The sequence below is a fragment of the Ambystoma mexicanum genome, chromosome 2q (genome assembly GCF_040938575.1).
Source record: "Ambystoma mexicanum isolate Mex_15411 chromosome 2q, UKY_AmexF1_1, whole genome shotgun sequence".
Classification (NCBI taxonomy): domain Eukaryota; kingdom Metazoa; phylum Chordata; class Amphibia; order Caudata; family Ambystomatidae; genus Ambystoma; species Ambystoma mexicanum.
This window is the reverse complement of record NC_090924.1, coordinates 753,649,017-753,676,994: the sequence shown is the minus strand read 5'-3', so window position 1 is coordinate 753,676,994 and position 27,978 is coordinate 753,649,017. Positions and strand designations below refer to the sequence as shown.

At 49.4% G+C, this 27,978-nt stretch overlaps 1 protein-coding gene across 1 annotated transcript in view; it reads left to right on the top strand.

Annotated features, from left to right (window-relative positions):
* The window catches only part of NCAPG2 (non-SMC condensin II complex subunit G2), a 1,155,695-nt gene that overhangs the window by 141,604 nt on the left and 986,113 nt on the right, over positions 1-27,978 (top strand). The window contains exon 5 of the mRNA XM_069647980.1: positions 27,164-27,321. Coding sequence (XP_069504081.1) covers positions 27,164-27,321 — 158 coding nt within the window. The remainder of the gene's footprint in view (positions 1-27,163; positions 27,322-27,978) is intronic.

Genomic DNA, 27,978 nt, shown 5'->3' with positions numbered 1-27,978 from the left:
TGGGTCTAGCCCTGTGTACTCTGTCCAGCTCCAGGGGGGAGTTATCTGGGAGGGTGATAATGTGGCAGAGGAGATCGGAAATATAGGCTGAGAGATCCCTCTCCGGGACTGCAGCCGGGATCCCCCGGATTCTGATGTTATTCCGCCTCGAGCGGTTTTTGGCATCCTCTTGTCTAGCTTCCAGCGCCTCGCACTTGCACTCCAGGGCCCTAACCCTGTCCGCCCCCTCTCTGATCTCAAAGTTCTGCTCACACAATGTAGTCTCAATCTCCTCGGTTCTTGCTTCCACCTCCCCCACTCTCTTATCCAACTGGGCAATTTGGGTCTTAACTTCTTCAGTGCCCTTCTGGAATTCCCTGGTGAGGGCCGATAGAAGGTCATGGAGGTCTGCTTTCATGACCGCCTGTGATGCTTGGTCCTCGGGGAGGCCGTTCCCCACCCCAGCGTCAATGCGTTCACCCCCTCTTGCTTCCCCCCCCTCAATAGGCGTAGTTAATAGTGTAGAAATATCCGTCTGCTTGGCGGCTTTACCCGATTTGGACATGGCAGCCCGAAGCCGCCCCTGCAGCTAAGACAGAGGCGGAGGGGCAACCAGCCAGGCCCGGAGGGCAGCAGAGCGTCCAGGCAGGGCGGGATGCGGCAGGTACCGCCTTAACTTGTGGCAGTATCTTAGGAAGGCTGCCTCCCCTCTCTGGAGGTGAGCCAGAAGCGTGTGGCGAGAGGGAGACCAGGGGCCCAGAGGCGTGGAGCAGAAGCTGAGGGGAGCCCCGGCGCGGACTCAACCTGCAGGGTTGGGAGCGTGGAGAGACCCCCGGAACCGGGTCTCCCAACTGCTGCCTCAGGGCACCGAGGGGGGGACCTTGTTGTGCCTCCAATGCTGTGCGAGGAGGGGGGTCGTCAGTTGCCAGGTTCACCTTGCTTCCGGAGATGAGACCCCCCCCCTGGGAGGTATGCTGGATGATGGGGCCCTTCGTGGCCCCAAGGTGAGTGGGCCCCATCCACACTGCAGCGGGCAGATCCAGGCGCCGGCGTGGCTGAAAGTTGGCGAGGAAAGGGTGGGAGCTGTTGAGGAGCCGGATCCCTCCGATGGCGGTGGCCCTGGATGAAGCAGGAGGGGGCACGGTGAGTAGCGAATTGGTTGCAGCCCCTGGGCGGCTGTTAGATTGCGGCTTCTGTCCGGGCTCACAGCCGGAGGCCCCCCGGAACGTTCCGCGAGGTTGCCGGCCTGGAGGCCGGGTCCCCAGATGACCCGCCGCGTCTAGCTGTCCTCCGGGTCGGCTCGATTTGCTGCTGGACTGCCCCCACAGGAGACCGGAGGCAGACGGGAGCCGCCGATGTAATTATCCGGGAGGAGGGAGGAGGAGGCGGGGAGGCCCCCGGACACCGAGCCCCCCGCTCAGGCACCACGGTCCAGGCCGAGTAGTCGGGGTGCGGGGCTGGTATGGAACTGCGGGCCGCCGATCTCCGATCCCCGGAGCAGGAGAGGTGGGGGAGGGGCTCCGAGAGCCGGACTCCCCGTCGGGTGCAGCCGGGCCCCAGGAGGGAGCCGGCGAGCCTCAGGGGTGATGTGGTGGCCAAGTCACTGAATCCCGCCAGCCCAGTCCCGCCTCCGGGGTGCTCCAACACCAGCCCCCCGGCCCCGAACTCAGCGCCGGGCTGGGGAAGAGGCCGCCATCTTGTTCCGTCCCTCGCACCCTCTTGGTGTGTCGCAGGCGGCGGATCTATGCAATCCGCATCGGTGGGGCTTCGTTATGCAGCCCAGGCATGCCGCAGCATCTCAGCTTTCGATCGCTGTCGAGTGGATCGAGTAGATCTGGCGTTCACGCGGGCATTTTCAGTGGCGACGTGACACCAGCCGGGAGCTCTCACAGAGCACGTCCGACTGCCATGGCTCCAAGCCACGCCCCCCTGGCTGGCCTTTGTGCGCTCATTATTTTCCATGTGCACAACTGACTAACAAGGTAAGCCACTTTGTGAGTATTCATAGTGAGCTATCATTCGCAAAGCTTTTTCTAAGGGAGTCTCTCCTTTCCATGTACTGCAACTTTTTACAAATCACTGTAAACAGTGTAATTTGCATAACGTTTTCCAAAGATAGACTAAAAAAAATTACTTTTATATGTGATCATAAAGCGTCAACCAGCCTAAGAATTAAGGATCTTGCACAGTACCTAGCAAAAATACTCTCTCTGAGACCATGCATTAAGCACAGCGTGAAATGTGCCCTGGCTAGTTGTATTTGTCTCTTGGTGAGTAAGAAATGGTGTGCTTTGTGTATGTGTAGAATTAAGGTGGCAAGTGACTTTTTATGGCTGGCAAGTAGCTTGCAAATTGAAATTTTTACCCCTGCATTAAGTATTTTATTCCCTTGGAAAAACCTCATCTGTATTACAAAATAAAAATCACCCATTACTGATGTAGCTGGCAAAACATTCAGACAGAATACAATATTGCAGGTGGAATAATGCCAACTAAAAAGAACCTCCACTGTAATGAAGTAATTCAAAGGCCAAGAGAACATAATTTGTGTAAGGATGAAAATTGCATCAGAATAACTGCACCACAGAATATAAGAATTCCTGTGACACTACTTACCATCCACACTAAATCGTCCTGTGTACAGAGCTGTGACAAAACTTCCTCAAAACCAGTCCTGCAGCGAAGAGGCACACTGCCACCCATTTATATTCCCTAAAAACAGGAAACCGTGCCCAACAAAAATGGTAAACAATGAACAAATTAATATATCACCCTTCTTCCACCCACAAAGCTCCATTGATATATTTTCGAAGCAGTGGCCAGCAGAGCAGTGGCATTGGAAGGAACTCTACTAATATTTCTGCCTGATTTCAAGAGGAATTAAAAGGGGAACGATCTTTTAATGGGCACAAAGTATCCCTATTGGCAAAGCAAATTATTTGACTCCCTGAAAAATCATTTGATTCCATGTAGGGAGTAAAATCTTGTCAGAGCCCTAATTGCAACCTTGACATAGGAGGTGAAAGGACACGGCACATAATACAGCCTGTGGTTGTGCCATCCCTTGCTCACTACAGCATAGAGAAAAATTCAACAGGAGCCTTACTGAGGTTTCTCATGGAGCATGTGGAAGAAAAGCACACATTTGTCTTTTTATGTTAAGTGCAGCATACTCAGAGGTACAACAGTTTAAATTCCATCTTTTGTAACTAGGGACCACTCTTCTGCAATTCACAGTTATCAGTTACACAAGATGCATGCGGATGCTAAGGGCACTAAACACAGAACACATTTTATTGAAAAGCCCTCAGCTAATGAGCACGGAAAGAAACATAAGGTGCAGTTTCCTAGACTGCTACCTACTAGAGTTTTCTATCCTTCAGCAAACAACCCATTTCCTTCACTGGCCTGTACTGCTGAAACATCTGACTTGTTGAAAGTTGCTAATTTACTCTTCACCCCCAAGGAGTGTTCTCTTGGGTCCATACCCCCAGGCCCTTCACAGCTCCTGTGCTAACCTCCAATACTAGTTTGAAGTGCTCTGTAAACAGTGAGGGATTGCAGCAGTAAAACACTCACTGGGATATTTGCATACCCACAATACTTTGCCAGCAAAACATGTTTAAAGCCTCCCAGTGATTGTATGGCCAGTTTAAGAAAATTACATGAATCTGCATGTACACAATTATTTTGCAGTGCAAACAAGATTGTTTGGAACATACCACACCATAATATTACATGGTAGGCTTATACAAATGCTCAGTGAAACAATGTTTTAATAGCGGAGAGTTTACGTCTAATTTGTTAAGGTCCATGCCCAAGGGAACTCTGTAAACGTGGAAAGGATGCAGATTGTGCAAAAAGCATTCTAGCTGTCTGGATAGCTGTTGCCCTAATACAATGTACGAGTAATTACAGGCATTTTCACTGCTCATTAGCCCTTACCGGCCAAGTAAATGATATTGCAATGTTGTTCTCCCCTTATAGGGTAATGTTAGCAATGCTAAGGTAGGAGACTTTGAGTTTGACATTTGCCTACTCAAAATCCTTAGGCAAATTAATATTTGATTTTAATACATTAGCTTGAAATTGTACCGTTTCAAAGCACTTTTGTGGCATATGTACAAATTGGATGCATGGGGTGAGGTTACACATCCAAGTAGCCTGCTTACTTTAATAGTAATTAAGAATGACCACAAGGACTCTTTGATGCGCTCCAAAAAATAAATTTATCTTCCAAAATTTCCCGGTAACGGCGACCAGTTCCTGCATGCTGTTCGGGAGTTCACAGAAAATCGGGACAAAAGACCATGATGAGAACAGACGGCAAATACAATACCATGGGAGAAAGTTGAGCCAGACCGCATGGCACATATGGAAACTTTTATAGCAACAGCTAGAAAAACAGACATCAGCATCACAATAACAAGTCTGAAATATTTTGATATGAAATAAACAAATCTAAGGTAACAATTACCTAAAAGGTGAAAAAAAAAACTCCTGAAGAACCATGTGAGAGGATGGGGAAACACGTGTAGAGGGAGACACGAGTGAGTAAAGACTGAATAAATTCAGCATTTTGAAAAAATATGAATCAAATGGTAAACAAAGTTGGCAAAAATACAATTGAAGAAATGGTTGAATTCTATGTATGATTGTAATACATATCAAAGGCAAGTATCAGATTGTAATACAAGGGATGTATGATTTTGAATACAAAATTTTGGAAGATATATTTATTTTTTGGAGGGCAACAAAGAGTCCTTGTGGTCATTCTTAATTACTTAGTTTATGCACTGGACAGTCACAGTGTTTCAAGGGCAAGGTGCTGCAAACAAAAGCTCTTGCTTCAAACCATTTAGGAACCTCGTCATAGTTGCTATAGGCTGATAGGCTTCAATATTATCTGATGTTTTAGCTCACAGTTCGATTATATAGTGTGGATGAGGTTTTTGCTAAGGTAACACAAATTCTGGTGCTTGGATGTTATTCATATTACAAACATTAAACAAGTGGATATAGGCACAAATCTGGTAACCTTTCACAGAGCCAACAAAGGTAGAGGCAGGGTTGTCCAGTAATATCTAAATGTGGACTGAGACAGAAGATAAAATAGGTACAAGGTACAAGTGTGGTAGTGTCAAGTATAGAAGCCATTGGTGGGGATGAAAGGTTACATAATTGATGTATGTGGGAATATCTGAGTTAGATCTTATGTTCATGGAGACACTTTTTCATATTCGTTTTAACCTGTATTCTATTTTAGGGTTTTTAGGTTTGGAAGGTCACACTTTCATAGTAGTGTAACATAAATAGGCAAGACCAGAATATCAAGACTAGTTAGTATGATTTAGTTTTATTATGAGAGAAAGCAAATGCCAGATAACTGCAGTGGCTTGTGTCTCATTACTTCTTGAGAAGATGAGAATTGTCTGTGTGTGCTGCTAAAATTCTTCTGAGTGGGACTCTGAAGGAAGCTGGGCAAGTGCACTTGCGCACGGCTTAGAGGGAACATTGGCACTATAGAAGGCTGCGATCGTGCAAATATTACCTTGTCGAATAGTGCTGCATGCTGTACAGGGGGGAAACCCACCTGGCCTCCTAAAGCCTCTCCCTTTCCACCTTAAAAGACCGCCGTACACTGTTGTAGTGACGTATGCTGAATCAGAATAAATGGTCATGTGACATCCGTGTGGCAATTTCAGCGCTTTGATGAGCACAATGAGCTCTGCTGCTTGCGCTGAATAAAGCAGTGGCAGTCTCTTCATAATCAGTGTCTCGAAGTCGCCGTCCGCTAGGCGTACCAGTGCTGTTCTAGTATGTCTGCAATCCGTGTCCTGGTCAATTGTCACTGACCCATCAATGAAGAGGGGCCCCCCCCTATAGTGGTCTGTCCTTTGCCTTGGGAGTGTCATCCTCCAAGCAGTCATGACTGGCCAAATCCTCATCGGTGCACATTTCTGTTATTAATATCGCTGGGTTCACAGTCTTACAATGAACAATGTGACTATTTGAGCTGGAGAGTATGATTTCGTAGTCGGATGCTCTTTGAGTAGTCAAGGTAGATTTCAATCTTTCTAACATGGCTAAGACGGCATAAAATAATAGTAATAATGCTCCACGTAGAGTGTTATTGAACAGCGCATCACAATTGTGGACCTATTCTCCATAGCAAGTTCGGCAGCGAACTGCTCTTGCATCACTGAATCTAACGTGCCACGGTAATAGGCCATTGTCTTGTGGCCCATTGAACTTTTCTGTGTCAGCACCCAGTCATGAGCTGGCCGTTAGAGTGAAAATAAGTAGAACTCCTGTGTATAATCCAGGGTTGCTAACACTGGGGTAGTTGAAATCGCATTTATGAGGTCATCAAAATTCTGTAACATGTCTTCAGTCCATACTATTTTGTTGTCGGTCTTTTGCGCCTCTTTGAGGCTCTGTAAGAGTAGCCTTGTCTATGCTTTGTAATCAAGTATCCATGCCCTGCAATAATTGCACAACCCTAGGAATTTTTGCATTTCTTTCATGGTTGTGGACGGGGGTGGGTTGGTGTCACGCACAGAGGCAGCCCGGTCAGGTATTATACTTTTGCCATGTGCTGATATAAACTGCCCTAGGTATACAACCTCTTGCAGACCGTATCGCAGTTTTGCCTTGTCATCCTTGTACCCCTTGCGTGCCAGAAGCGGTAAGAGTGTAATTGAGTCATGTCTGCAGTGTTGCGAAGTGTCACTGCATACCAGCAGGTCGTCCACGTACTGGATGATCATGCTGGATACTTGAATGTGTAACGCTCACCTGGTATCCACAGGGACGTCACTCAGCCTGTTCTGACCTCTTACGACCTCAAACCCTTCCCTGGAGGCTATTCGACTGGAGACTGGGCCTGAAACACAGGATTGGTAGAGTTTAACTCCCTATTGTCTCTGTGTGCTTGAACCCCTTTTCCCCGGGGTCCAACCCTTCCCTTTGATCCACAGCTCACCTTGTTTTCTTTGATAGTGTGCTCTCTGTCCTGCTTTCAGCGCAGGGGCGCGTTGATTGATGCGGGCTCGTTGCTGCCTAGTTACTTCACTGGCAAGAGTCGACAGGTAAGTATAATGAGTCTTTTGAACAGTTCTCCAACTTCGTTCCTTTCCTTCCTTAGATGATGGCCGGCGTCCGGGGATGGCGGCGTGCTGCTGAGATGAGTAGCGCTGAAGGTGAGTGAGAGCGCGATGCACCCCTTTCGTATTTGCATTGAACAGAGTTCTTTTTCTGTGTCTTTTAGGTGCCGCGACGTTTTCAGCGTAGATGCCGGTTATGAAGAACAAATGCGGTGGATAAGCGCGGTATGCGGTGCCTTCTGTTTCCACGCTAACCTGGAGTGTCTTTTCCCTCTTTCAGATGGATGAGAAGTCCCGGAGACAGAGTTCCCCCAGAGCGGCTGGGATTCAGTTAAGCGTTTGAAGCTCGTACAGTATTTAAAAATAAGCGAAGATTTGCAGAATGCTTACTAATGCCTCTTTTCTGTTCTTTTCCCTTTTCCTTAGGAAGCGGCGTGCCGGGATGGGAATGACACCGCCGAAGATGCTCGCAGAACAGAAGGAGCGATGAATGATGGGCAGAAGCGCCACAAGGTAAGGCTGTTCCTAACGGTGTTCTTGTTCTTGCAGGGGATGAGCGCAGAAGAAAGATGCAGGCCTACTGGAGACCGATCCGAACACGGTGAGTGTCACGCTGCAGGTGCAGAAAACGCAAAGCATGTCTCTCAGCCTGGGTGTGGCTTAAATAGTCTCTGGGTATCCCAGGTGTCTCTGGGCTGAACCACACCCAAAAGACTAGACCGCACATGCAGTTCTGGGAACCGAAATATGTGGGGCATCCATCTTGTCCCCATCAATGCACTACAAGTCCAATCCCCAATGTTATCCTATGGGAGTGAGTGAGTCTGGTGCCACAAGCGCCAAGTCTGACTCCCAAGTGGGTCTTTGGAGGGATGGAGAGGCCCTTGAGGGCCATATAGGTGATCGTGGCCAGGCTCCAGCCTGACATCTTGGGGGGCTGGGGACATGAGGGGCAGGAATCATGACAGAATGTTGCCTAAGTCTGCGTGTAGTATTCTATTGAAAATGCTGTGGCTTTTGCAGTACCCTTGGGGTATTCTTGTGTGTTCGAATCTCATTTCCCCATGTGTAGAGGCGGTGAAGTACTGTTAGCCTGGGTGCAGTGGTATGGATAAAAAGGCATGTTTGAGGTCAAACACTGAAATGTGTTGCCTCTTTGGGGATGCTTCACAAAATCTTGGCAGGGATAGGAACCACAGGAAATTCTTGCTACACAACATCATTTAGGGGGCGCAGATCCTAAAGCATGCTCCAATTGCACCCTGTTGCCTTTTTACACGGTAGATGGCCGGGTTGCATGGGGATGTAGATGGTACAATTATCCATTGGTTGAGTAGTGGGCTGATGGTGGGTATTATTTCACATGGGGTAGTACTGGCCCTGGTTTTCAGTATTTTGTGTACTGGGGTCACTTCATGTAGGAGCCCTACGTCATCAGGGTTAGTTGTCCAGTCTGTCAGGCACTTCCTCCAAATCTTCCTCAACAAACTGGGGTGTGGCCTCAAAGGCCATCCTGGGACACTAGACCTTTCGGTACTGCAACATTATTTCACAGGGGGTACAGATTGTGCTAGCACAATTTCTCCATCGTCTGGCCTATCCTCAAACAATTCTGCGCCAGTCACCTCCTTCAGAGGTATTGTGGGGTAAATACAAAGTACTGTGCGCCACTCACACCCGTCCTGGTCAGTCCCCATCACAACAATCCTTGTCGCCGAGACCACCAATCCTTGTAAATATGGGGACGGTATTGTACCCGCTGCCAATTCAGGGGACACAACAGGGCGAAAATTAAATCTGTGGGCACTCACTAACACCCTTTGCCAATCTGAGGCCCTTCCTCCACGAGCACAGTGATGCCATACACACATGTGTGGATCTATGGGAATACCACAAACCACCACCTCTTCCTATTGCATGAATTATCAACATTGCTCTGATGGCGCACATCCCAGCGTAGCGCAAACTGTCACTGTCTGTGAAAGATATTGTCATGTTGAGCTTGCTGAGCAGATCCCTGCCCAACAAGTGCACTGGGGAACTTTCAGAGTTCACTAGGGGTGCCCGTACACCCCCCTCTATTTTCATGTCAACCTCTTTAGAGTATGGAACTGTGGAGACTGCCCTGCGTGTCAATAGTGTGGCCCGATAGTGGGATATTTCCCTCACTGATGCATGATTTAGTGGTACATGTTTCGACCATAAAAATGAAATGTTTGTTTGTTTCCTACCTACATGCCCACCAAGGGTTCCTCATCAGGGCGGACTGTCATAGAGAGGATTGGGCACCCAAGCGCTCTCTGTGGGCTGTCCTAATCCGCGTATGTGTTCAACCCTGGAAACATGAAAGGGTTGTTTCCCATCACGCTCACCCCTCGGTATGGCCCTATGGTGCCATTCGACACTTCATTGGGGGTGTGCATGTTGCCATTTCCATGCTGGGGCATATTGTGTTGTGGGTGCTGCTGTCTTGGGTGCTGCTGTTTTGGGTGCTGCTGTTGCTGTACTTGCACCCCCGGGCGCCGGGGTGGGAGCTGTGTGTATATCGGCGAACAGCTGTTCATCTGATACTCCTGTTATTGTCGAAGTGGGGTCAATGTACAGCACTGTGCGCCACTCCATGTTGTCATTGTCTGTTCTACACAGAATAACCATGTCTTTGTGTATTACTGCTGCTTCCATGTCTGTTCTACACAGGATAACCATGTCTTTGTGTATTACTGCTGCTTCCAGCTGTAACACCAATGTTTTCCCCTTTAAGTCAACCATCTGGCACTGTGCTCTGAATAGGAATTCCCAAGCCAGTCGGAACACCTTCCCTTTTATTCCCGGGACCCATCCTAGCAGAACTTCGACCCGTGCAGGAACATGCTGTGATCTAGTGGTTGTGCTCGCAAGGTTCTTTGCACGTGTGCTGGCAAGAGAAAAGCTGCTACCCGAGCATAGTAAATGCTGGGCATGGAGCTTACCATCCCTTTCTCTGTAAATCATATGGATGTATTCACTTCGCTGAGTAGGTCTCTCCCCAATATATAGATGGGTGTGTCTTTGTAGTACATTAAGGGAGCTACGAGGTGTTGTGTCCCTATGGTTAATGGTAATTCTTCTGTTACTGGAACCGTGGCTACTGCCCAGAAAAGTCCTGCGTATCCACCACATTTCTAGATAATGGGAATCCTCCCTCCCAGATGCAGGATTTGGTTGCTCCTGTATCTGAGAAACGAGAACTCTCTTGGTCCTATTTTCACTGCTGCCTCTGATTCCTTTTCAGATATGTCAGTTACTGCTAGGACTGGACACGCTGAGACCTTCTGTCGGCCCACCTATTGCTATGTGTTATTCTGTAGGAAGAGGAAATGGTTTCCTCTTACCACACTCACCCCTGTGTAATGGGGCACCACGTTTTGCCCTAGCGCAACTGTGGCTCTGCCTGCTGCTGCGGTTGGGTCAACCATCGCTGGGACCATTACCCCGCGGTCACGTGCCCTTCCTTGGGGCTGCACTCCTCCTTTCTGTGCGGGCATCTGCGCTGGTTGTAACTGCCCTGGAGGACACGGCATCTGCTCCCACTGGAGCCTCTGCTGTTGTTACCCTTATTATTGTGGCGTTTATCCTGTGGGAAACGCTCCCTGTGTTGCTGGGGCGACAGCAGCGGCGTCTGGCACCAACAGTACACCTTCCATGGTGTATTTGGCCAGTTTCTTTTGTTTTCTGCCTTCCCTGCATTCTCGGCTGCCTGCCTCTTGCTTTCCTGCTTCCTCTTACAGTAATGTACTATTGTTGCTTGTATTTCAGACCAGCCCTTAGCTTCTATACCCACTACCTTATCCAAGGAAGCCTGTACTTCTGTTGGCAGTCATTTTGCTAGTATTTTTCAGTCCTTTTGCTAGTATGCGATGGAACAATGGTATACGTTCGTCCCAGAACCTTTGAGTCTCTTAGGTCCATAAATCCTGGTCTTGCTTTATATATTCAGCTGGGTCATCGTCACCTTTCATTTTATAAGGCATCACTGTCCCCAGGTCATTGCTGTCTGGAGACATGCTTTTTAGACCCTCCCAGACATGTGCTCGACAATTGTTAAATGGAGCTACGTCGGGAGCATTGGTGCTCAATTTCACTCGATTACAGCCAGCTGGATTCCAAATGTTGTCTGCCTGTTCTTCTATAATTGTGGCAAACAAACTTTTCATATCCTCTTCGGCTTGCGTCACCCCTTCTGTCTTTTTTTTCGAGTGCCTGTATTAATTTACTGGCCCCGCTACGAGGGAGGGAAAGCTACATATTAGGTTGTCCCGGTCCATTGTTTGCCAGGGCACATAATGGGCTCCCTCTCGTTCCTTCTGTAGTAATGGCATTACCTGTGTCTTTGGTCCATCCCTACCTCTCTGACAGCTTGTCTTAATCCCAATTTTACATTCCCTGTCCTCCTACATAAGGAGGTGGACCAATCCCTGTCCCAACCGTCACTGTCCGGTCATTTCCGTTCTTTTTGTCCCCTTCTAAGTATTCTGGGTGTCCATTCATTACTGTCCCCATCACTCCATTTGTTTCCTAATAACCAGTCATCTGAGACTGCGTCTTCCTCATCCCATCTCATTGTCTTTTTGGTTTCTTCTTCTTAATCCTCCCCATCTAATTTGAATTGTATTCTTCCCGATAGCCATTCTCGTTTAACCCCCTTGCTCTTCTCCTCACCTCCTCCTCTATCAGCCGTTCTGCTTCACTGAATAACGCGTCCAGCTGTTTCCGTGTATTCTTTTCGATGTCTATTAGATATTTTCTTTCGCACTGTATGTGCATCTCCTCTCTTTGTGCTTCTTTCTCTTTCTCCCCCATTGCTTTCCCCTGGTCTCTGAGGTTTCCCGCCGTGGGTTAATATACCCTGCGGCTATTTGCAAGGTGGGGGCTGTGAGTTCGATCCGCCCCCTCCCTCTGTCTCTTCTTCTTTCTTCAATTTTTCCCCTTTTAGTCTCCTCGTATAGTTTCCAGAGACCCAATATGTTTAGTCTGCTTTAGCCAATGATCCAAAGGCTGATATCTGAATGGAATACAGACAGTAGTTCTATACCATGAAATACAATGGTCGGCAATCCATGGACACTTGCAGGTTGGAGAATTCACTTTTTCTATGTTTCCTAGGGATGTCATTGGTTCGTGGACATCACCTCCTCAAAGGTTACATGGGTTAATGAAGCGTAATTGAAGCAAAGTTTGTTTCTAATTGCAATGCCTCCCCATGTGGTACCACATTTATTCACACTCCTCCCCGGAACATCTTGTTATTACTGAAGTAACATTTGTGCTGACCGCCGGAACTTTGATACGCTGCCATTGGTCAGCACCATTGAGAACAGAGCATGAGCCACCCTGCAGCTGGTGGGAAAGGGGACATTCACTCGATACCTGTTAATAATGGCCTTCGCGAACTCTGTAGTAGATCCTCTGGAGGCTGGCCGCCTCCCCAGAGCTCAAGACATTACTGTCTGATTGGTCCTCCCAGGAACGCCACTCTGTCCAGTATTCCCTTCTCACAGCCGCCTGCCACTGGTACCGAGCCACCGTCCCCGTTACCAAGTAGGGCGGCTAGTTTGGCTGACCTCCTTGTAATTACATCACCTGGTTCTAGTTATGTTGGCTTTCTCTTCATGAGCAGCTTGAGCCCCACCAACCTTTGCAGATCCCTGTCATATTGGTCATGCATTTCTGATCGAGGTTTCCCAGGTCCAGCCCGCCCTGAGGGATTTCCAACGACGTGTGTTTAGGATGGCACTATTTTTGTCCTTCCCCCTTCGTTAGCTAATCATAAACCAGCATATTGGACTGTGTGTACACCTAATGCATCATTACCCCCTAACGTTCCCAGTAAAGCCCTTTGCTCGGGGTGTCTGTGGCTTAGAATACCTGTCATTTCCCGTGTAGCTGCCCCACCGTCCCCCTTCTTTACTCGTGCATTTGGTAGGTGTCCTCCACAACCCCCGGTCTGGTGCTTAATTAGCACCTTTAGCACAAGGCCAACCAAGGGGTGATCTTAAAATGGCCGTTCTGGCCATGTAAGCTCTTTGTGAGCCCAAATTGCAGCCTCCATGGGTCAAACTGGTTTAGACCAGTGTAGATCTCTTGGCTCTCCTCTCATTTCCTGAGTGGATAGCAGTTGGTCTAGGCTAAATGGCAGTACTAATAACCAACCTGTATGGTTGGTCATCTGACCCTTTGCCCCAGCTCCCTCTAGTGGTTGTTGGGGTGGCCTTTGGGCAGCCCCTTTTTATTTTTTTTAAATGTTTATTTTAAACCAAGGCAGAGTGTCAACAATACAGAATAAACAGACTTTGTACGCAAGTCCAAAAGCAATAAGAATCCCCTCCAATCCCCCAACCACCTCCCCATCTCAGCCACGGTTAGAGATGTCTCTCGGTAGTTTGTGCTCTACATCTACTCCGATCGTATCCCCCCCCAGGAAGCGTCCCGGTCCCTCAGGGTCCACCGGATGTTGGTAGGCTTATAAGTCATCCCTTGCCGCTGTTTACCTTCTGCGATCAGGATGTCCCATATTTTTCCCCACCACTGGGACATAAAGGGGCCATCTGGGACCTTCCAGGAACAGCCTTTCATGATTTTTCCAGCCAGGAGGCATTGAGTTAGTAGTTTGGCTCGGCTTCCGGAGCGCGGGGTAGGTCCCGGTGACCGGAACCCCCAGAAGGATAAGCCCAGGCTACAGGGGGAGGCCTGTTTGAGTGATCTGTTCAATGGTGGTTAAGCAAGATTTCCAGAATTGTTGGATTTTTTGGACATGTCTGTTAGGCAGAAACCTGTGCAGTTCCCTTAGGGAACACTGCAAAAGATTTAAGACTACAGGTGTTGGCAGTAAACCCACTTGGTAGCAGTCTGTACCACCCAGATTTACCTGGTAGCTGTGGCTGAGCAGTCAGACTTCCCTCAAGAAGAGTTAGACAGTATGCATAATATACACAATAGGCACCCAGATACAATAATACAAGCAAACACTGACCAGAGCTTTGGTATCAAAGTATATAATTATTTATTTAAAAACACACGGTTTGAAACACTCCAGCACTCTTGTTGTAAAATATTCTAAACACAGTTACTATTGTAATATATACACCCCTTTTCCCTTATCAGATAAGTCACAGTAAAACACCACTTATTTTCATACAGAGGTGAGCGCTTAACTAGATGGCACTCCAATAAGTTTGTGGGAAAGGGAGGGAAAAAGACAGAATATGGAAAGGTACACCACTCTAGGATTCAGGAACACTGTTAGCAAGGCAGAAGAGCAAAAAGTCACTGGTGAGCCAAAGTCCAAAGGCTGGGCCCACTCTTAGAGAGAGCAGAGCACAAATGCTGCAAGATCAGTTACACTAGGCTTTGAAAGTCTTGCAGAGGGTTCAAAAAGAGTTTAGAGAGGCTTAGGAAAGTTTAGCCAGGGTGTCCCAGGCTAACCCAGGTTCGAAAGCCGGGGGCTAAATCTACCCCGTACAATCGGTAGCAAGGGAAGCCAGGCGGGACACGGTACCTTAAGTGGGAAGGATCCTCCAGCGGTGGCAGTTGTTCCTGGTAGTGGGTGCAAGTTGCGTCGTCGTCCAGGGGAAGAGAAGATCTCGACTCGGAGGAAAGATGAAGGTTGTTGCACTACCAGGGAAGAAACCAGCCGTGGAGTTTTCCGGTTAAAGGTGGTACCTTTGTTTCGCGGTCGTGGTAAAACGTGGTATCCCGGTTGCCGGGGTGCTTGGCACAGGCAAGGCGGCCACGAGGTACGTCAGGAAGGCGAAAAAGACAGTGAAACTGGTTATCCCCACCAGTCAAAGGAAGAAGACTCTCCGGCGGAGATCTCCTCTGTCGTTGGGGAAAAGTGGTGAGACGGTTCAGCAGGGCTCCACCGGTGGTGGTGTCGTGGCAGGTCGGCTCAGCTTCTCCCTCGTCGGATTCTTAGGTCCTGTGGCGACTTCTGAAGTTCCAGTCTCCAAAGCCCTTCTTTTATGCAGAAAACCCCCATTCACTCAGCCTAGCGGTCACTCAAACATGCTAAGTGGTGAGCCGGCCGGCTCACCACTTGGGCCAATCAGGACGGAGTGCGACTTGAGTTGCCTAGGCAACTCAGTCCAGAGTGCCTAAATTCCCCTCCACCCTTCCTAAGTACCCCAGATGGAGTGGCACCACTTTGGAGGGCTCTTGTGGAGAAGCCCGCCAAAAAGTGGAACAAAGGGCTCGACTTAGGTTGGAGTCACAGAAGAGAACACAAACGCCATTTTAGAACCGAGTTTTGGCAAAAAACACCAACCGGAGAATTAATATTAATTAAATAAACAGGCGGTATGTTCGAGGCTACCGTAAATAATTAAAGAGTAGTAGCCTAAAACAATGGGAAATCCCATATGAAAATATTCGCGGTTGAATATAAAACGTAGTATCCACTGCCACCAGCCAAAACTCGATCAGAGGGGACGGAGGCGTGCCCCCTCGACTAACAGACCTCGGGGCAATTGAATTGCCCCAGCCAGTACGTCCACAATATGGTGGTTTGTACTGGTTCTGTTCAGAATTTAAGACTAGTAAAGTCAATGGTGACTTTACATGCCCTGGGAGACAGTAGTCAGTCCCAGGGTATGGAGTCTATACTGGGGGGTCACTATGACACCCCTGTGTCACTGCACTGAGGGTGCTGTGTAACACACATCACAAAAACACATGAAGCCCTATGGAGTAAAAGACCCCATAGCCCATTAAACACAACTAGATTCAAAGAAACCCACTCAACTCATGCCCAAGAGTGAGGGTAAAAGAGTCTCACTCTTGGCAGGAGAAAAAAATAAACCCCAAAAATCCAGCAAAGCTGCTGGGGGACTCACTAGGTTAGGAAATTCAGCCTAAACAGAGAATTCTCCCTAACAATGTCCACCACATGTAAAAAAAGGAGCCCGGTCTGCCACACCCATTCCAGCAGGTGTGTCATGATGCCTACCCCCGGGGATCCGGATCAAGCCCATCAGCCCCGGGAGCAGGCATCCAGATATTTAATAAAACCCCAGCAGCCCCGGCTGGGGGCTGTCTGGGCTCATAGACTTTACTTACCTCATGCAGACAATGCTGCAAATGAATCCAAGCCAACGTGAGGCCTGAATGGGACTATTTTACTACAGGGACTATTTTTTACTTGGGTGTGGTTCTAGGAACTTCTTACCTGGAACTACTTTGGATGCTATTTAAACCACGCCCGAACAGCACCACATGCTTCACGTTATTCTGCATCCAGCAGCGTAACGCTCACCGTGCCTGCAGTTAGCATCCAGTCTTCGGCCACGCCCGTCTCGAATCCAGAGCTCCTAGCAATAGAAGAAAGAAGAAGGAACGGTTAGAAAACAGATATTATCTCAATCCTTACCTGAATTCCGGATCCATCACGTCTTCGAACTTGAAAAGGACATTATTCTACACGCGTCGCATCGCCAGCTGGAGCGCCGCGCCATACTCACCAGTCCTCACAGCATTTTTCGATCCGGCGCAGCCTCCATCATTTTCTCTGCCGAATTCCACCGTCTAGGGGACAAAGAAACATAAGGTGAGCCGAGAGAGCCAACAAATACAATCTCTCCACCCTAGACTTACCTGATTAACAACCGGAGGCATTATTCTGTAACAAACCGCAACTTCTTACACTGCACCTATAAGGAGAGAGAAACCAGCAATTTAAACACACGCATCTTTTGCCGGACAGTGTTTGGTAATACAAACTCTTACCTGAACACCATCAGCTGCCAAAAGACAATCTTCTATTGGACCCAGCTGCAACACAAGAAAGGAATGTACAAGAGCGAACATCGGACATATTGAACTCTTTGAACTTTATACTTGCGGGTGCTCGACTGGAACCTCAGAGTCAATATTCACCCGGAACTCTTCCAATGCCTTCAAACCAGTGAAGTAACTGGTATCTACGCGCCCCTGCATTCCACGCAGGATGGAGAGCTCATCATTTACAAACATAAGGTGAGTTTACTGAAAGTGAATATCGGGGGTGATTAGTGGGGAGAACAGTGGGGTGCCATTACTAAAATCCACGGGGGGCTAAATGCCTTTCTCCACTTGCAGGAGAATACTTCTATGGGTCAAGCAGATGAGATTAGGCGGCCCAGTCCAGTCTGTCATCTCTGCACTACGCTTCACGTTGGAGGAGATCGCAGCTGTCCGGGTCCGATCTACGCCCCTGTGGGAGCCAGGTGAGCGTAACAGTGTGGTCAAGAGAGTGGTTCATGTGATGAAGCCGGAGAGGGGAGTAGTACCAGCGCAGCAGCACTTTGTATGCGCACTCTCTGTTGGTAACACAGGTGGAGGATGTATGTGCTCGGGTTCAGATGTCCATCCAAGTCTGGTCCTCGATCGAGTGTCCCAAATCCGCTTCCCACTGGGCCATACATTGAGTTTTTGAAATGAGAAAGTCCCCTAGAAATCGCCTCTATAAAGTGGAGATCCTGCCCCGAATTGGGAGATCCTTGAGAGTTAGCTTGAGGGGGGTGAGAGGCCGTGTGGCTGCTTGGAGAGTTTGTGGGTGGGAGCACCAGTGCTGAAGCTGAATGTATGTGAATCTGTCCCTTTCCTGGAGCTGTAACTTTTCCTTGTGAACGTGCAAAGAAGATCACCCACATACAGGGGATCTAGGGTCTCAAGGCCTCCTGCAATCCAGTTGTGCAAGTTCTGGGGGTTCGTTCCGGGTGAGAAGGTTGGGTTATGGAAAATTGGAGATGCAGGGCTTAGGCCCCTCGGAATTCCCTTGTGTTTCAGCTCCCAGTGCCAGGAGTTTAGGGTATGATTGGTCGCCAGCAGGAGTCCCTCCCAGCGCTCCCTGAGAGAGGGCGGTATGTGTGGAAGGAACCGCAAGGGCAGCGGTAGCCATGATTGTTCCAATTCTACCCATCTGGGGCGATCGGTGGATATTTACCAGGCGCGAATGTGTGCCAGTTGCGCTGCCACCCTGTAGGATCGCAGGTCGGAGACCCCCAGTCTGCCTAGTCTTGCGTTGCCTAACATTGTTTTTGAGGGGATCCTGGCTTTCTTTCCCCTCCAGATGAATTGGAGCATTTTCCTTTGTAGGTCGCAGAGGACGGGGCCAGGGATTGCAACAGGGAGGGAGGAGCAGGTGTAGAAAAACCTTGGGAGCACATTGCAGGCCGTTATGCGTCCCATCAGGGAGATTTCTTGGGTCGCCCAGCATTTCAAGTCGCGTTCCAGTTCTTTAAAGAGCCAGGGAAAGTTGGTTTGATATGTGTCTTTTGGATTAGCGGGTATGTAGACCCCCAAGTAGGGAACCGCCCTTGCCCTCCATGCGATCGGGCACTAATCGGGATTAGTGGCTCCCCCTCCTGTGAGGAGAGGCCCACTCCCAGGGCCACCGATTTATTGAAGTTGATAGAAAAGCCAGTGACCTCCCCGTAGCTAGTTATTTCAGCCAAGGCATGTTTTAGTGAGAGCGGGCCTCCGAGATTGTGAGCATCACGTCATCTGCGTATAGGGTGATTTTATGTTGGGATAGGCCAACCTGGGGACCCCTGATATGATCATTCAGTCAGATTTTCTGGGCGAAGGGTTCCACGATGAGTGCAAATAGTAGGGACAACGGGCAGCCCTGTCTGGTACCGCTGGTCAGAGGAATTGGGGTGGAGAGCGAGCCATTGATCCTCGGGAAGGTTTTAGGTGATTTATAATTGGCCAGGACCATCGCTTGGAACGCCGGGCCAAACCCAAAGGCCTCCAGGGTGAGGCTCATGAAAGACCAGTCCACCCTATCGAATGCCTTGGTAGCATCTAGGGCCATTAACACCAGCCCCTTAGAGCCCCTAGAGGCGAGGACCACCAGATCCAGGGTTTTGTGGATATGATCTCCTGCCGATCTGTTCAAAATAAAGCCTGCTTGGTCGGGGTGGATTACATCAGGTAATATGCGTGCCAGGCGGTTAGCGAGGATTTTGGAGTACAAGTTGGAGTACAAGTTGGCATCAATATTCAGCAGGGCTATTGGCCTATAGGAGGCCGGGTCTCTCAGATCCTTCTCTGGCTTGGGGAGGAGAACAGTGGTAGATTCCTGCATTTAGGGGGTCACCGCCTGTTTCCCTAAGGGAGTTGAAAAGCGTTACCAGGGGGGGGACCAATTGATTTGAAGATTTTATAGAACCTAGGGGGAATCCGTCTGGGCCTGGGGCCCGGCTTTAAGGGATTCAATAGCTTCCTCAACCTCCTCACCTGTGATTGGTGCTTCTAGGTTCTCCCTCATCGCATCGATTAGTCGGGGGAGGACCGCCTCTTGCAGATATTTTCTTTGTTTAGTCCGGTCCCGGGTGGTGCCGTCATGACCTGAACCATGTGGTCCGCTGCTAGCTGTCGCTTTTTTGATTCCGCATATTGTATTACTCCACGTGGGTTGCAAAGCCCTATAATGGTGCTGCTGCGCTTTGCCCTAGCTAGCTTGGCCACCGGCAGCTTGTTCGCCTTGTTGTTCTTCACATAATAGAATTGTTTGGCTTTGGTCAAAAGCTGTGCTGTGTGTTCGGCATAGTGGGCCTCTAAGTTTCTTCCTGGCGATACGGATGGCTCGCTGTGTCTTGGGGGACCAGCCTTTTTCTTTGTGGGAATCTTCCACTGTTTTAAGTTCTTCTTCAAGGGCCAGACGGGCCTGTCGTCTGTTTCGATGGAATTCTACTCTTTGTGCGATCAACTCCTCTCTGATCACCGCTTTCAGGGCGTCCCAGGTGTTTGCCGGGGAGGTATCTTCGGCCAGGTTTTCCCTGAGAGAGTTTTTGATCGCTGTAGCGATCTTGTCCCGTAGTGGCATTTCGTTGAGGATCGGATCATAGAGAGTCCATCTGCGTGGAGCATTGGGCTTGGGTTCATGTGCCCGAATCTCCAGGATTACCGGGGCATGATCAGACAGGATCCGTGGCCCGATAGACACTTTGTTGGCGTAGGCAAGCATCTTGGGGGACGTCAAGAGGAGATCAATCCTGGAAAAAGTTTGATGCACATAAGAATAGTAGGAGTAGTCTTCGGCGGGATGAAGTACTCGCCACGAGTCCACCACTTCCAGAGATCTGAACAGGCGCAGGAGACTGAGTGCCTGAGTGGCGTCTCTGGGGGTGGGAGGGTGAGATTTGTCTTTTGTGGGGTCTGGTACTCCGTTGAAGTCTCCCCCAATTATGACTTGGCCATCTGTGAAGGGAGCGAGGGAGGAACCCAACAAGTCATAGAAGGCTGCTTGTCCGGAATTAAGGGCGTATACTGAAACAAAAGCATAAAGGTCTCCCAGTAGTAGGCATTTGACTGCCACAAATCGGCCTTCTGGGCAAATTTTTGATTCCAGGACCTGGGGGTTCAAACCCCTCCTGAAGAGAATCTCCGGGCCCCCCTTTTTAGGTTATTACCCAAATTGACCGAATACAATTGACCGAATGACCTAATTGGCCGAATTTTAATGGTCCTAATTGACCTTTTGCACAATTGACCTTTTTATTTTTTTTTATATATATATATATATATAGTGGTTTGGTTTCGTATTATAAATAATACAAGGGGTGTGGGTTGCGGGGGGGGTTTGGATTGGGCGGGGGGTTGCGGGGGTTACCCCCCATATATGTACTAATTGACCTTTAAAATTCGGTCAATTGTGCAAAAGGTCAATTGTCATTCGGACAATTGTAACTCGGTCAATTCGTATACAACCCTTTTTAGAGCCGCCTGAGGCGAAAAGCTGAAGTGGGTAGAGTTGGGAGCGAAGGCCCCGAAGTTTGCTGGGAGTTTCCTGAAGCAGGGCCACCGCTGCATCTTCATCTTACAGTTTTTGGAGTCTCGACTTCCGTTTGGCGGGGGAGTTTAGACCATTGACGTTGAGGGTAAAGAATTTCAAGGTCTGATGCTCCTGGGCTAGGTCCCCCCCTTGCTGTCGGATTTGGGTGGGGGGAGGCTGGAGGGCGTGAGTTAGCCGCCATCTGGAGGAAAGGCTACGAATGTGTCACTCTGCTCTTGGGGTTTTGGAACAAACCCCCAACGGGGGTAGGGGGTGGGGGGGCCGACATTGTGGGTACGGCCGTACCCCTGGCCAACCGGGCCACTTGAGAAAATAGTCTGGGATTCCAAAGATTCATAGATGGTATGTACCTTGGAAATGGCCATGAGCCGTGAGTGGTGCCCGCTGCATTGATTATGAACGTTCTTAACTTGGGTCAAGTTTCTTTGAGCTCGGGCTGGGAGGTCCATAAGGGCACGGGGACACAAACCGCCGACTGCGGTTCAGCACCAGCCTACCTTCTTCTGTTGCTTCTTGGTATCTTCGACGAGGAGGATCGTCTGGGTTTGGGAGGGAGGCAGCTCACGTCGGGGGTATCATTGGGGCTAGGCGAGGTGGATTATTCGAGCGAAGATCAGTGCATAATTTTGTTGGCATCTACGAGGTGGCTGATTTTGCACAGGGTGCCGTTACATGAAAATTGCAGGGCGGTCGGGAATAGCCATCTGTATCGGATTTGAATTTCCTGCAAGAAGAGGGTCAGAGGCCGGAGAGATTTCCTCTTCTGAAGTGTAAGTAGTGAGAGGTCTTGATAGATCTGGAGAGGCGAACCGTGTAAGGAGAGAAGCAAACCCTGGAAGGGGAGCTTATCCTGAGAGCGGCTGATAGCTGATATGGCCTCTTTTGTGGCGTAGAAATGCACTCTAGATTCTAGTTATGACGTCGGAGGGGGTGGGTCTGAATCAACATCGTGACGTGGGCGCAGTCTGGGCGTGTGGTCCAAGAGGAGTTGGGATTTGTCCAGTAGTGGGAGCAGGGATTGGAAGAAGTCCCCCACATATTCTGCCAGGTTTTTGTCCAGGACAGAGGTTGGATCCCCTGAATTCGGAGGTTGTTGCGCCGGGCCCTATTTTCAAGATCTTCTTGTTTGAATTCGAGGATTTAGCACTTGTCCTGCAGGGTTCTAATCTTGTGTTGGACTTCACTCAATGTAGTAGCATGGTCCAGGGAGTAGTCGTCTTATCTCCCCCAGCCTCTGTTCCATCACAGTCGCTCTTTGATCGGTCTGTTCCTGCTTGGTAGTGAGCTCTGTCATGCAAGATCTAAATTCAGATTTGATATTGGCCATAAAAGCCTGTCTGTCCTCTTTAGTGGCAAGGGCTTCTCTCCCCTCTTGGGATTTCTGTGGAGTAAGCTTGGGAGGGTCGTGTTTCTTTCCCTTGTCGGATGACGTAAGCATTGTGGGGATGTCTGCATTTTTACCAGCTTTTGGTTGTTTCGCCATTGTGCGAAAAAGGAGATGGAGCAGGTAGCCCAGTGATCACTCGGGAATGTAGGGTGGGGGGGGACTATTGAGATGCTGGAAATGCATCGGAGGGACATGGCCTTCATATCCTTGTCCTTTACTGCTTTTTATCGTGTGTTCGGTCGTGTTTTCCGCGCAGGAGTTCATGTCGGAATCCTGGTGGTGCAGCTCTTGGTTTGGTGAACAGACCCGTGGGATACCCTTATGGCACCCATGGGTAGGGGTACAACCCTGTGCCCCTAGTGTATGTTTTTGGGCACCTCTGTGTGACCCACAGAGCAGGGTACGGGCTGGTGGCAGCTCCGTGCTGAAATGACAAGTGCCCTGAGCGTCCTCCATTTTGAGATGCCCAGGCACTGTCATTGGAATAGGTAGATTCCTGATGGAGACAAAATGGCCCCCATGGCCTCTTGCCCTCCATCACCTGTTACCCTGATCTTCCCGAAGTCCCGGGAAGCCCGGACTCTGTCCCTTCCCCCTGACTGGCTGTTGGGTGGAAGTTCCGTATATGGTAGTGTGGGGAAGTGCCAACCAGACTGGCTGGAGCCTTCTCAACGACCGTATGTTGTGGGTACGCCTGTGGGTGGGACCTGGGTGAATGGAGTGTGTGACGAATACGCATTCTATGTTATGGGTGTCTAGTATCTGGTGGTTGACACAATGCCTGAGACAGCCCTGCCCGAAACCGGTATGAATGCAGTATGGAGTGTTGAATGGCTCGGTACTTGTCCCAATACACATAACTTGTTGTGAGTGTCTGGAGAGAATTGATTGGCCTGGATGCACCGTGTGCCTGATTGGCTGCCTGCCTGCATGAATGACCGTAGTCGTGATTGGATGCTTGTGTGACCCAGCGGAATCAATGGGAGATCAACAGTATATTTGGGGACCTCTCACTACTAGGAATCGTGTTCAGAAGCTAATGTCCACTACGACGAGTAACTGAAGCTTGATCTTGAAGCCCTGCTGGATGAGAAGAATTGCTGTTGCTCTCCTTCGCAATTGGAAAGCTGTTGTGCCTCAAGGACTGACCCAGAGAGGACCTGGTAAGATGCCCTCTTCCCGAGCTACGAGGGACCTTCGTGCACAGCTGATCTTTGCCTAAGCTCCCTGGTAGACAGACCTTCGGCAGGCTGCCGACCCGATACGGGGACTGCTGTGGAACTCCAAGGAGAAGCGCCCGGACTGTTGTCCGCCACTGTCGATGACCGCAGTCGCTGACTGGAGCTGCCGCGCTCCCGTTTGCCTAAGAACCTTCATTGATCCAAGGACGCTCTCGTCCGCATCATCGCCGCTGTATCCTGCTGGAGAAGGCCTGACCGTCGACGCGCCAAGGAGAATACACTGGTGGGTTTCCCGCCACCTAAAGACCACAGAGACGCTGACGACGTGACACCCTTGCTGGGCCACAGTTCTTCCAACTCTTTGCGGTCCAGAACTATCGAAACCGAGGTGCCCCACACGCCTCTTCCTTGCAGGACGTTTACGCTTCCCTGCTAGGAACGACACGGCTACTTCATCGTCGTAGCTCGACCTGTTCTCCGTCGGACGTTCGACCCGTGACTCCTGCCTGAAAGGGAGGAAACTCGAGAAGGGCGTTGATTCCCCGACGAGGACCGCCAAAACGCCAAGGTACTTTGGGGTTGCAGAACTATTGGAAAGTCTAGTGTGAACAATATATGGACTGGGCTTGTATCTTTCTTCTACAGGTTGCCCAGGTGGGGTGGGGGGATCTCAACACAGAGCTGTGTTTAACGCTAGTTACCAGTATTCTACCAATTGCTCAACCATCTTGCTTTCCTTCTTCTCTCTACTGCTGGCTTCCTCTTTATTTTGATCTGTGTCATCCTGACCGTATGCACTTTAATGAGATCTGATAACGTTAATGGTACCACTTTAGAACTGTATGTATTTGCCATTGTTGATTTTCGGAGTACAAAGTGAGGTATTGTGATAGTGTATATGACCTTGAATATCATATAAAGACTGTGTTTTAACCGATACAGTGTGCGGACATTCCTTTGTGGATGCTTGGGGACTACACTGTACTTAAGAACCAGCTCGCATCACCTCCTGAGAAGCTAGGCCTTGATTGCTCGTCCATTGCTACCATAATCGAGAATCTTGGCAGGGGTCCTCTGTGCCTCTCCTCTACAATAGAGAGCGGAAGTACAGACCCCCCCCCCCCTCCGGTCTTTACAACTATTGGTTGAGGTCAGGATCTACAGAAACTTAGGGAGCGGTGCCCACTTCCTTTGTTAGTCCTTTGCTGGGGTGGGTGTTTCTGTAATGTGAAGGCTCTCAAAACGAGATGTAGAGGAGAGCGGGGAGAGGGGGGGCTTAGATCTCCCGGTGAGGCGTGAGGTTATGTTGTTGCTTCTGGTGTCCCAATGCAGGCTTAAGAGGAAGGGGGGAAGTGAAGAGTGGGCCGGGGCGCCCAAGGAGGGAAGTGGAGGAGGCAGGGAGAAGCAGAGCAGTCACAAGCGCACCTCAATTCAGTGCAGCATCATCAGGGCAGAGTGCGAGCGCCCAGCTTGTGTTAAGTAGGTGGTGGCTGCAGTGGGGGTCCCTTATAGTGTCCCCACCTTATAGTGGCTGCTTATGAGAAGCTGGCAAAGCCAGAGAGGCTGGGTGCCCCGTGTGGAGGCTGGGCTTACGTTCCCTCACAGCCAGCTAGTAATCTGTTGGAGCCAGTGTCGGGTCGTCGCTGGGGCAGTGAACCGCTGGGCGGGTCAGCTCTATGGTAACCCAGGGCTTTGCCCCCATATGGCGGCAGCAGCAGTCCAAGTCCAAGGTGAGCCCCCACCACACCAGTGGCGGGGGGGTAGGGCGTTGGTTTGCAAATGAGGCTGAATTATGGATCGGCTCTCCGTGGGGGGGGCGCGGGTCACCACCGCCTCCTCGCAGCCGCCACAGCCGGTGGAGCGAGGCGGATTGTTAAAGCTCGAGGTGGGGGGGGAGCGGGGAGCAGCGGCACTCCACTGTGCTCTCCCAGAGCTCCAAATCCGCCCCCCCCGTGGTCCACGAACCTGTTGTCGCCGAGCAAGTCCTGCTCCTCTCTGCGTTGCAGTCCGGGCCAGGACTCTCCTCTCTGAAGGCGCTGTGTGCCCAGAGCTGATGGGTCTGGGGCCGCTAGTATGCCTGGTGGCCGGCGTGGTTCCCAGCAGGGATCGCTGCACCTTCATTGGCTTCGGAAGCCTGCTGTGTTGCATTGACGTGGGCTCTGCCTGCCATTTTGGAAGGAGGCGGCGGAGGGGCCGCAGAGATCAGAGGGTCTTTATGTAGCTTCTCGGAGGCCGCCAGCCCTGATCTTCATCTCCTCATGAGCTGCAGGGCTTCCGACATCCCTGGCAAGGTTTTGGGCACATTTTGCAGCTTGGGACTTCACCGAACCGCTTATGCAGCAGGCCCGTCATGGAGGCCTCTAAGAGAGCGTCCGCATTGCCGGAGATCCACACCACGCCCCCTGGGCAGCACCTTTTTGCAGTGCTTCATAAAGCCAAGCCTGGTCCCTGCTTCCCCCTCTGTCTGCATTGTTATGCTTAGCCTCCCAGCCTGTTAAGGAGTTTTCCCCTCCGTTTGTGCCATTTTATATCTTACATGTCCATACTAGCTGGGCTCAATAGTTTGGATGCATCCTGGTTTGAGTTTTCTACTGCTGGAGGTCCAGTCCGGGCTTCCTGTATGCTACTGCTACCTCCAACATCTGCTGTGTCTAGCCTTCCATGGTGGAACAGGTTTTTGTGCCACTTTTTCCCAGGATCACCTTCTTGGCTGTGGGTAGCTGCTGTCATCTTCGAGGGTGCTAGGACACCAACACACTGCCTGACCGGCTGCTTGTAGTGTTCGAGGTTGCCTCGAGTTATTATCCCCATCCTCGGATTTTTGTGTGGAGATACAACCTTTTTTTCTGTGGACCTGCCGGAATTCCACTTTGCCGGATTCTTAACTTCAGTCTTGAAGATTGAAGTTGTGGGGGGCTGTTTGTTGTTTTTCTGGGTTGTGAGAGTCTGTGCTGGTTAAGGGTGCAAGCCCCCCGGCATTGGATCCTGAAAACCACACCTAGGAAAGAAGCTGGACCTTAAGGTGGGTTATTTCGCTGTGCAGTAGCCGTTTTTGCTGTATCTCTTGATTGGGGCCTCCCATCATACTCTGTGAGGTTGATTGCTGCAGAATCTGCACTTGTTGGATAAAATGGATTCTCTCCTGTAAATGTGAATGCTGGCTACACCGTGACTAATTTTAGGGACTGTGTAACTATTTTCCCTTGGGGTGAAAAATAAACCGAGATGTATTTTGAAGACTTGTGCTTTGTGTAGGTAATTGTTTTTCACCATTTTCACTTAACCTAAGAGCGGTTTGGGTTTGTTGGCACCCCATTAAGGTCAGTGGTTGTAGTTCCCGCACCCCATTAAGGTCAGTGATTGTAGATCCATCAACAGAGTTTCTTCAAAAACTGCCTTAACAGAATGTATTGTTTAATTCCATTTTCTATCATTATAATTCCTATGCTCTTCGTTGATTGCAGTTTTTCCTATTTCCTGTCCTACTTGGATTAAATCCAGATGTGCAGTGATACCGTTTTCTCTTAATGTGCTGGAATATGCTTTAGCTTCAGTTTGCACGCCTTGTATTTTTAGGTCCTCCTGCTGTACTCTTTTTATATAACTTCATTCACAGTTCTTCGGATAAGCCACTTTACAAGTACAATGAATACTGTATTTTTCTAAAATTACTAAATACTTTGTTTTTTTTTTTTTAAAGGTATAATGCAAGTTTTGCCAAAATCTGAATCTGCACTTGAGCTTGCCATCCAGCACATGTGTGAATCTTGGTGGGAGAAAGAATTGGAGGGAAAGGAAGAAATGGGAAAAACGGCTTTCATCATGCTGCTCAAAAAAAGCCTTACTGGCAATAGCACGGTATGTTGCATTTTATTGTTAATTTGTGAAGATTTTGGTCTTTAAGGACAATTCTGTGTGGTGTCTGAAACCCACTCCACTACTGTGAGTCTGTGCAGCATTTACAGGGCATGGTGCCGTTGGAAGCTCTTTGGAGGTGGGGGGATTGTTCTCGGCAAGGAGCGTTCTAATCCCAAAGGCCTAAAACATCTTCCTCTTAAACATGTTTCCTGATGTATGTTTCCTGATGTCTCCTGCCAAGTTTCAATCCAGGATTGTGTGCCTCAGTATAGTTCTGTGGCCTGCTTTGTTTTTATTGTTTCTTAAATGGAAGCAATAAAGATGCCGGAGATCCGGTTGCAGCGTTACAATTAAAGAAAACTACATTTGCTGACCAATCACAAACGTGCACCACGGATGCTCAGTCTAACACAATCTGCTCGTTTTCTGCATATACCAGACATCGCCTGAAAATATTGAATGAAGTTTGATGTCCTGTCATATAAACCAAATATGAATTAGTGTTGCCTAAGTCCTTAAGAACAAATGACATTTATTGTGATATTTGTCATTTGTTCCAGTCATTGAATTACCATTCAGGCGCCAATTACTGGGTTCGTACAGTGTTGAAATGTTAGCAAAATTGAAACTCCCATTTGTAGATTGTTGTGGTCAAGT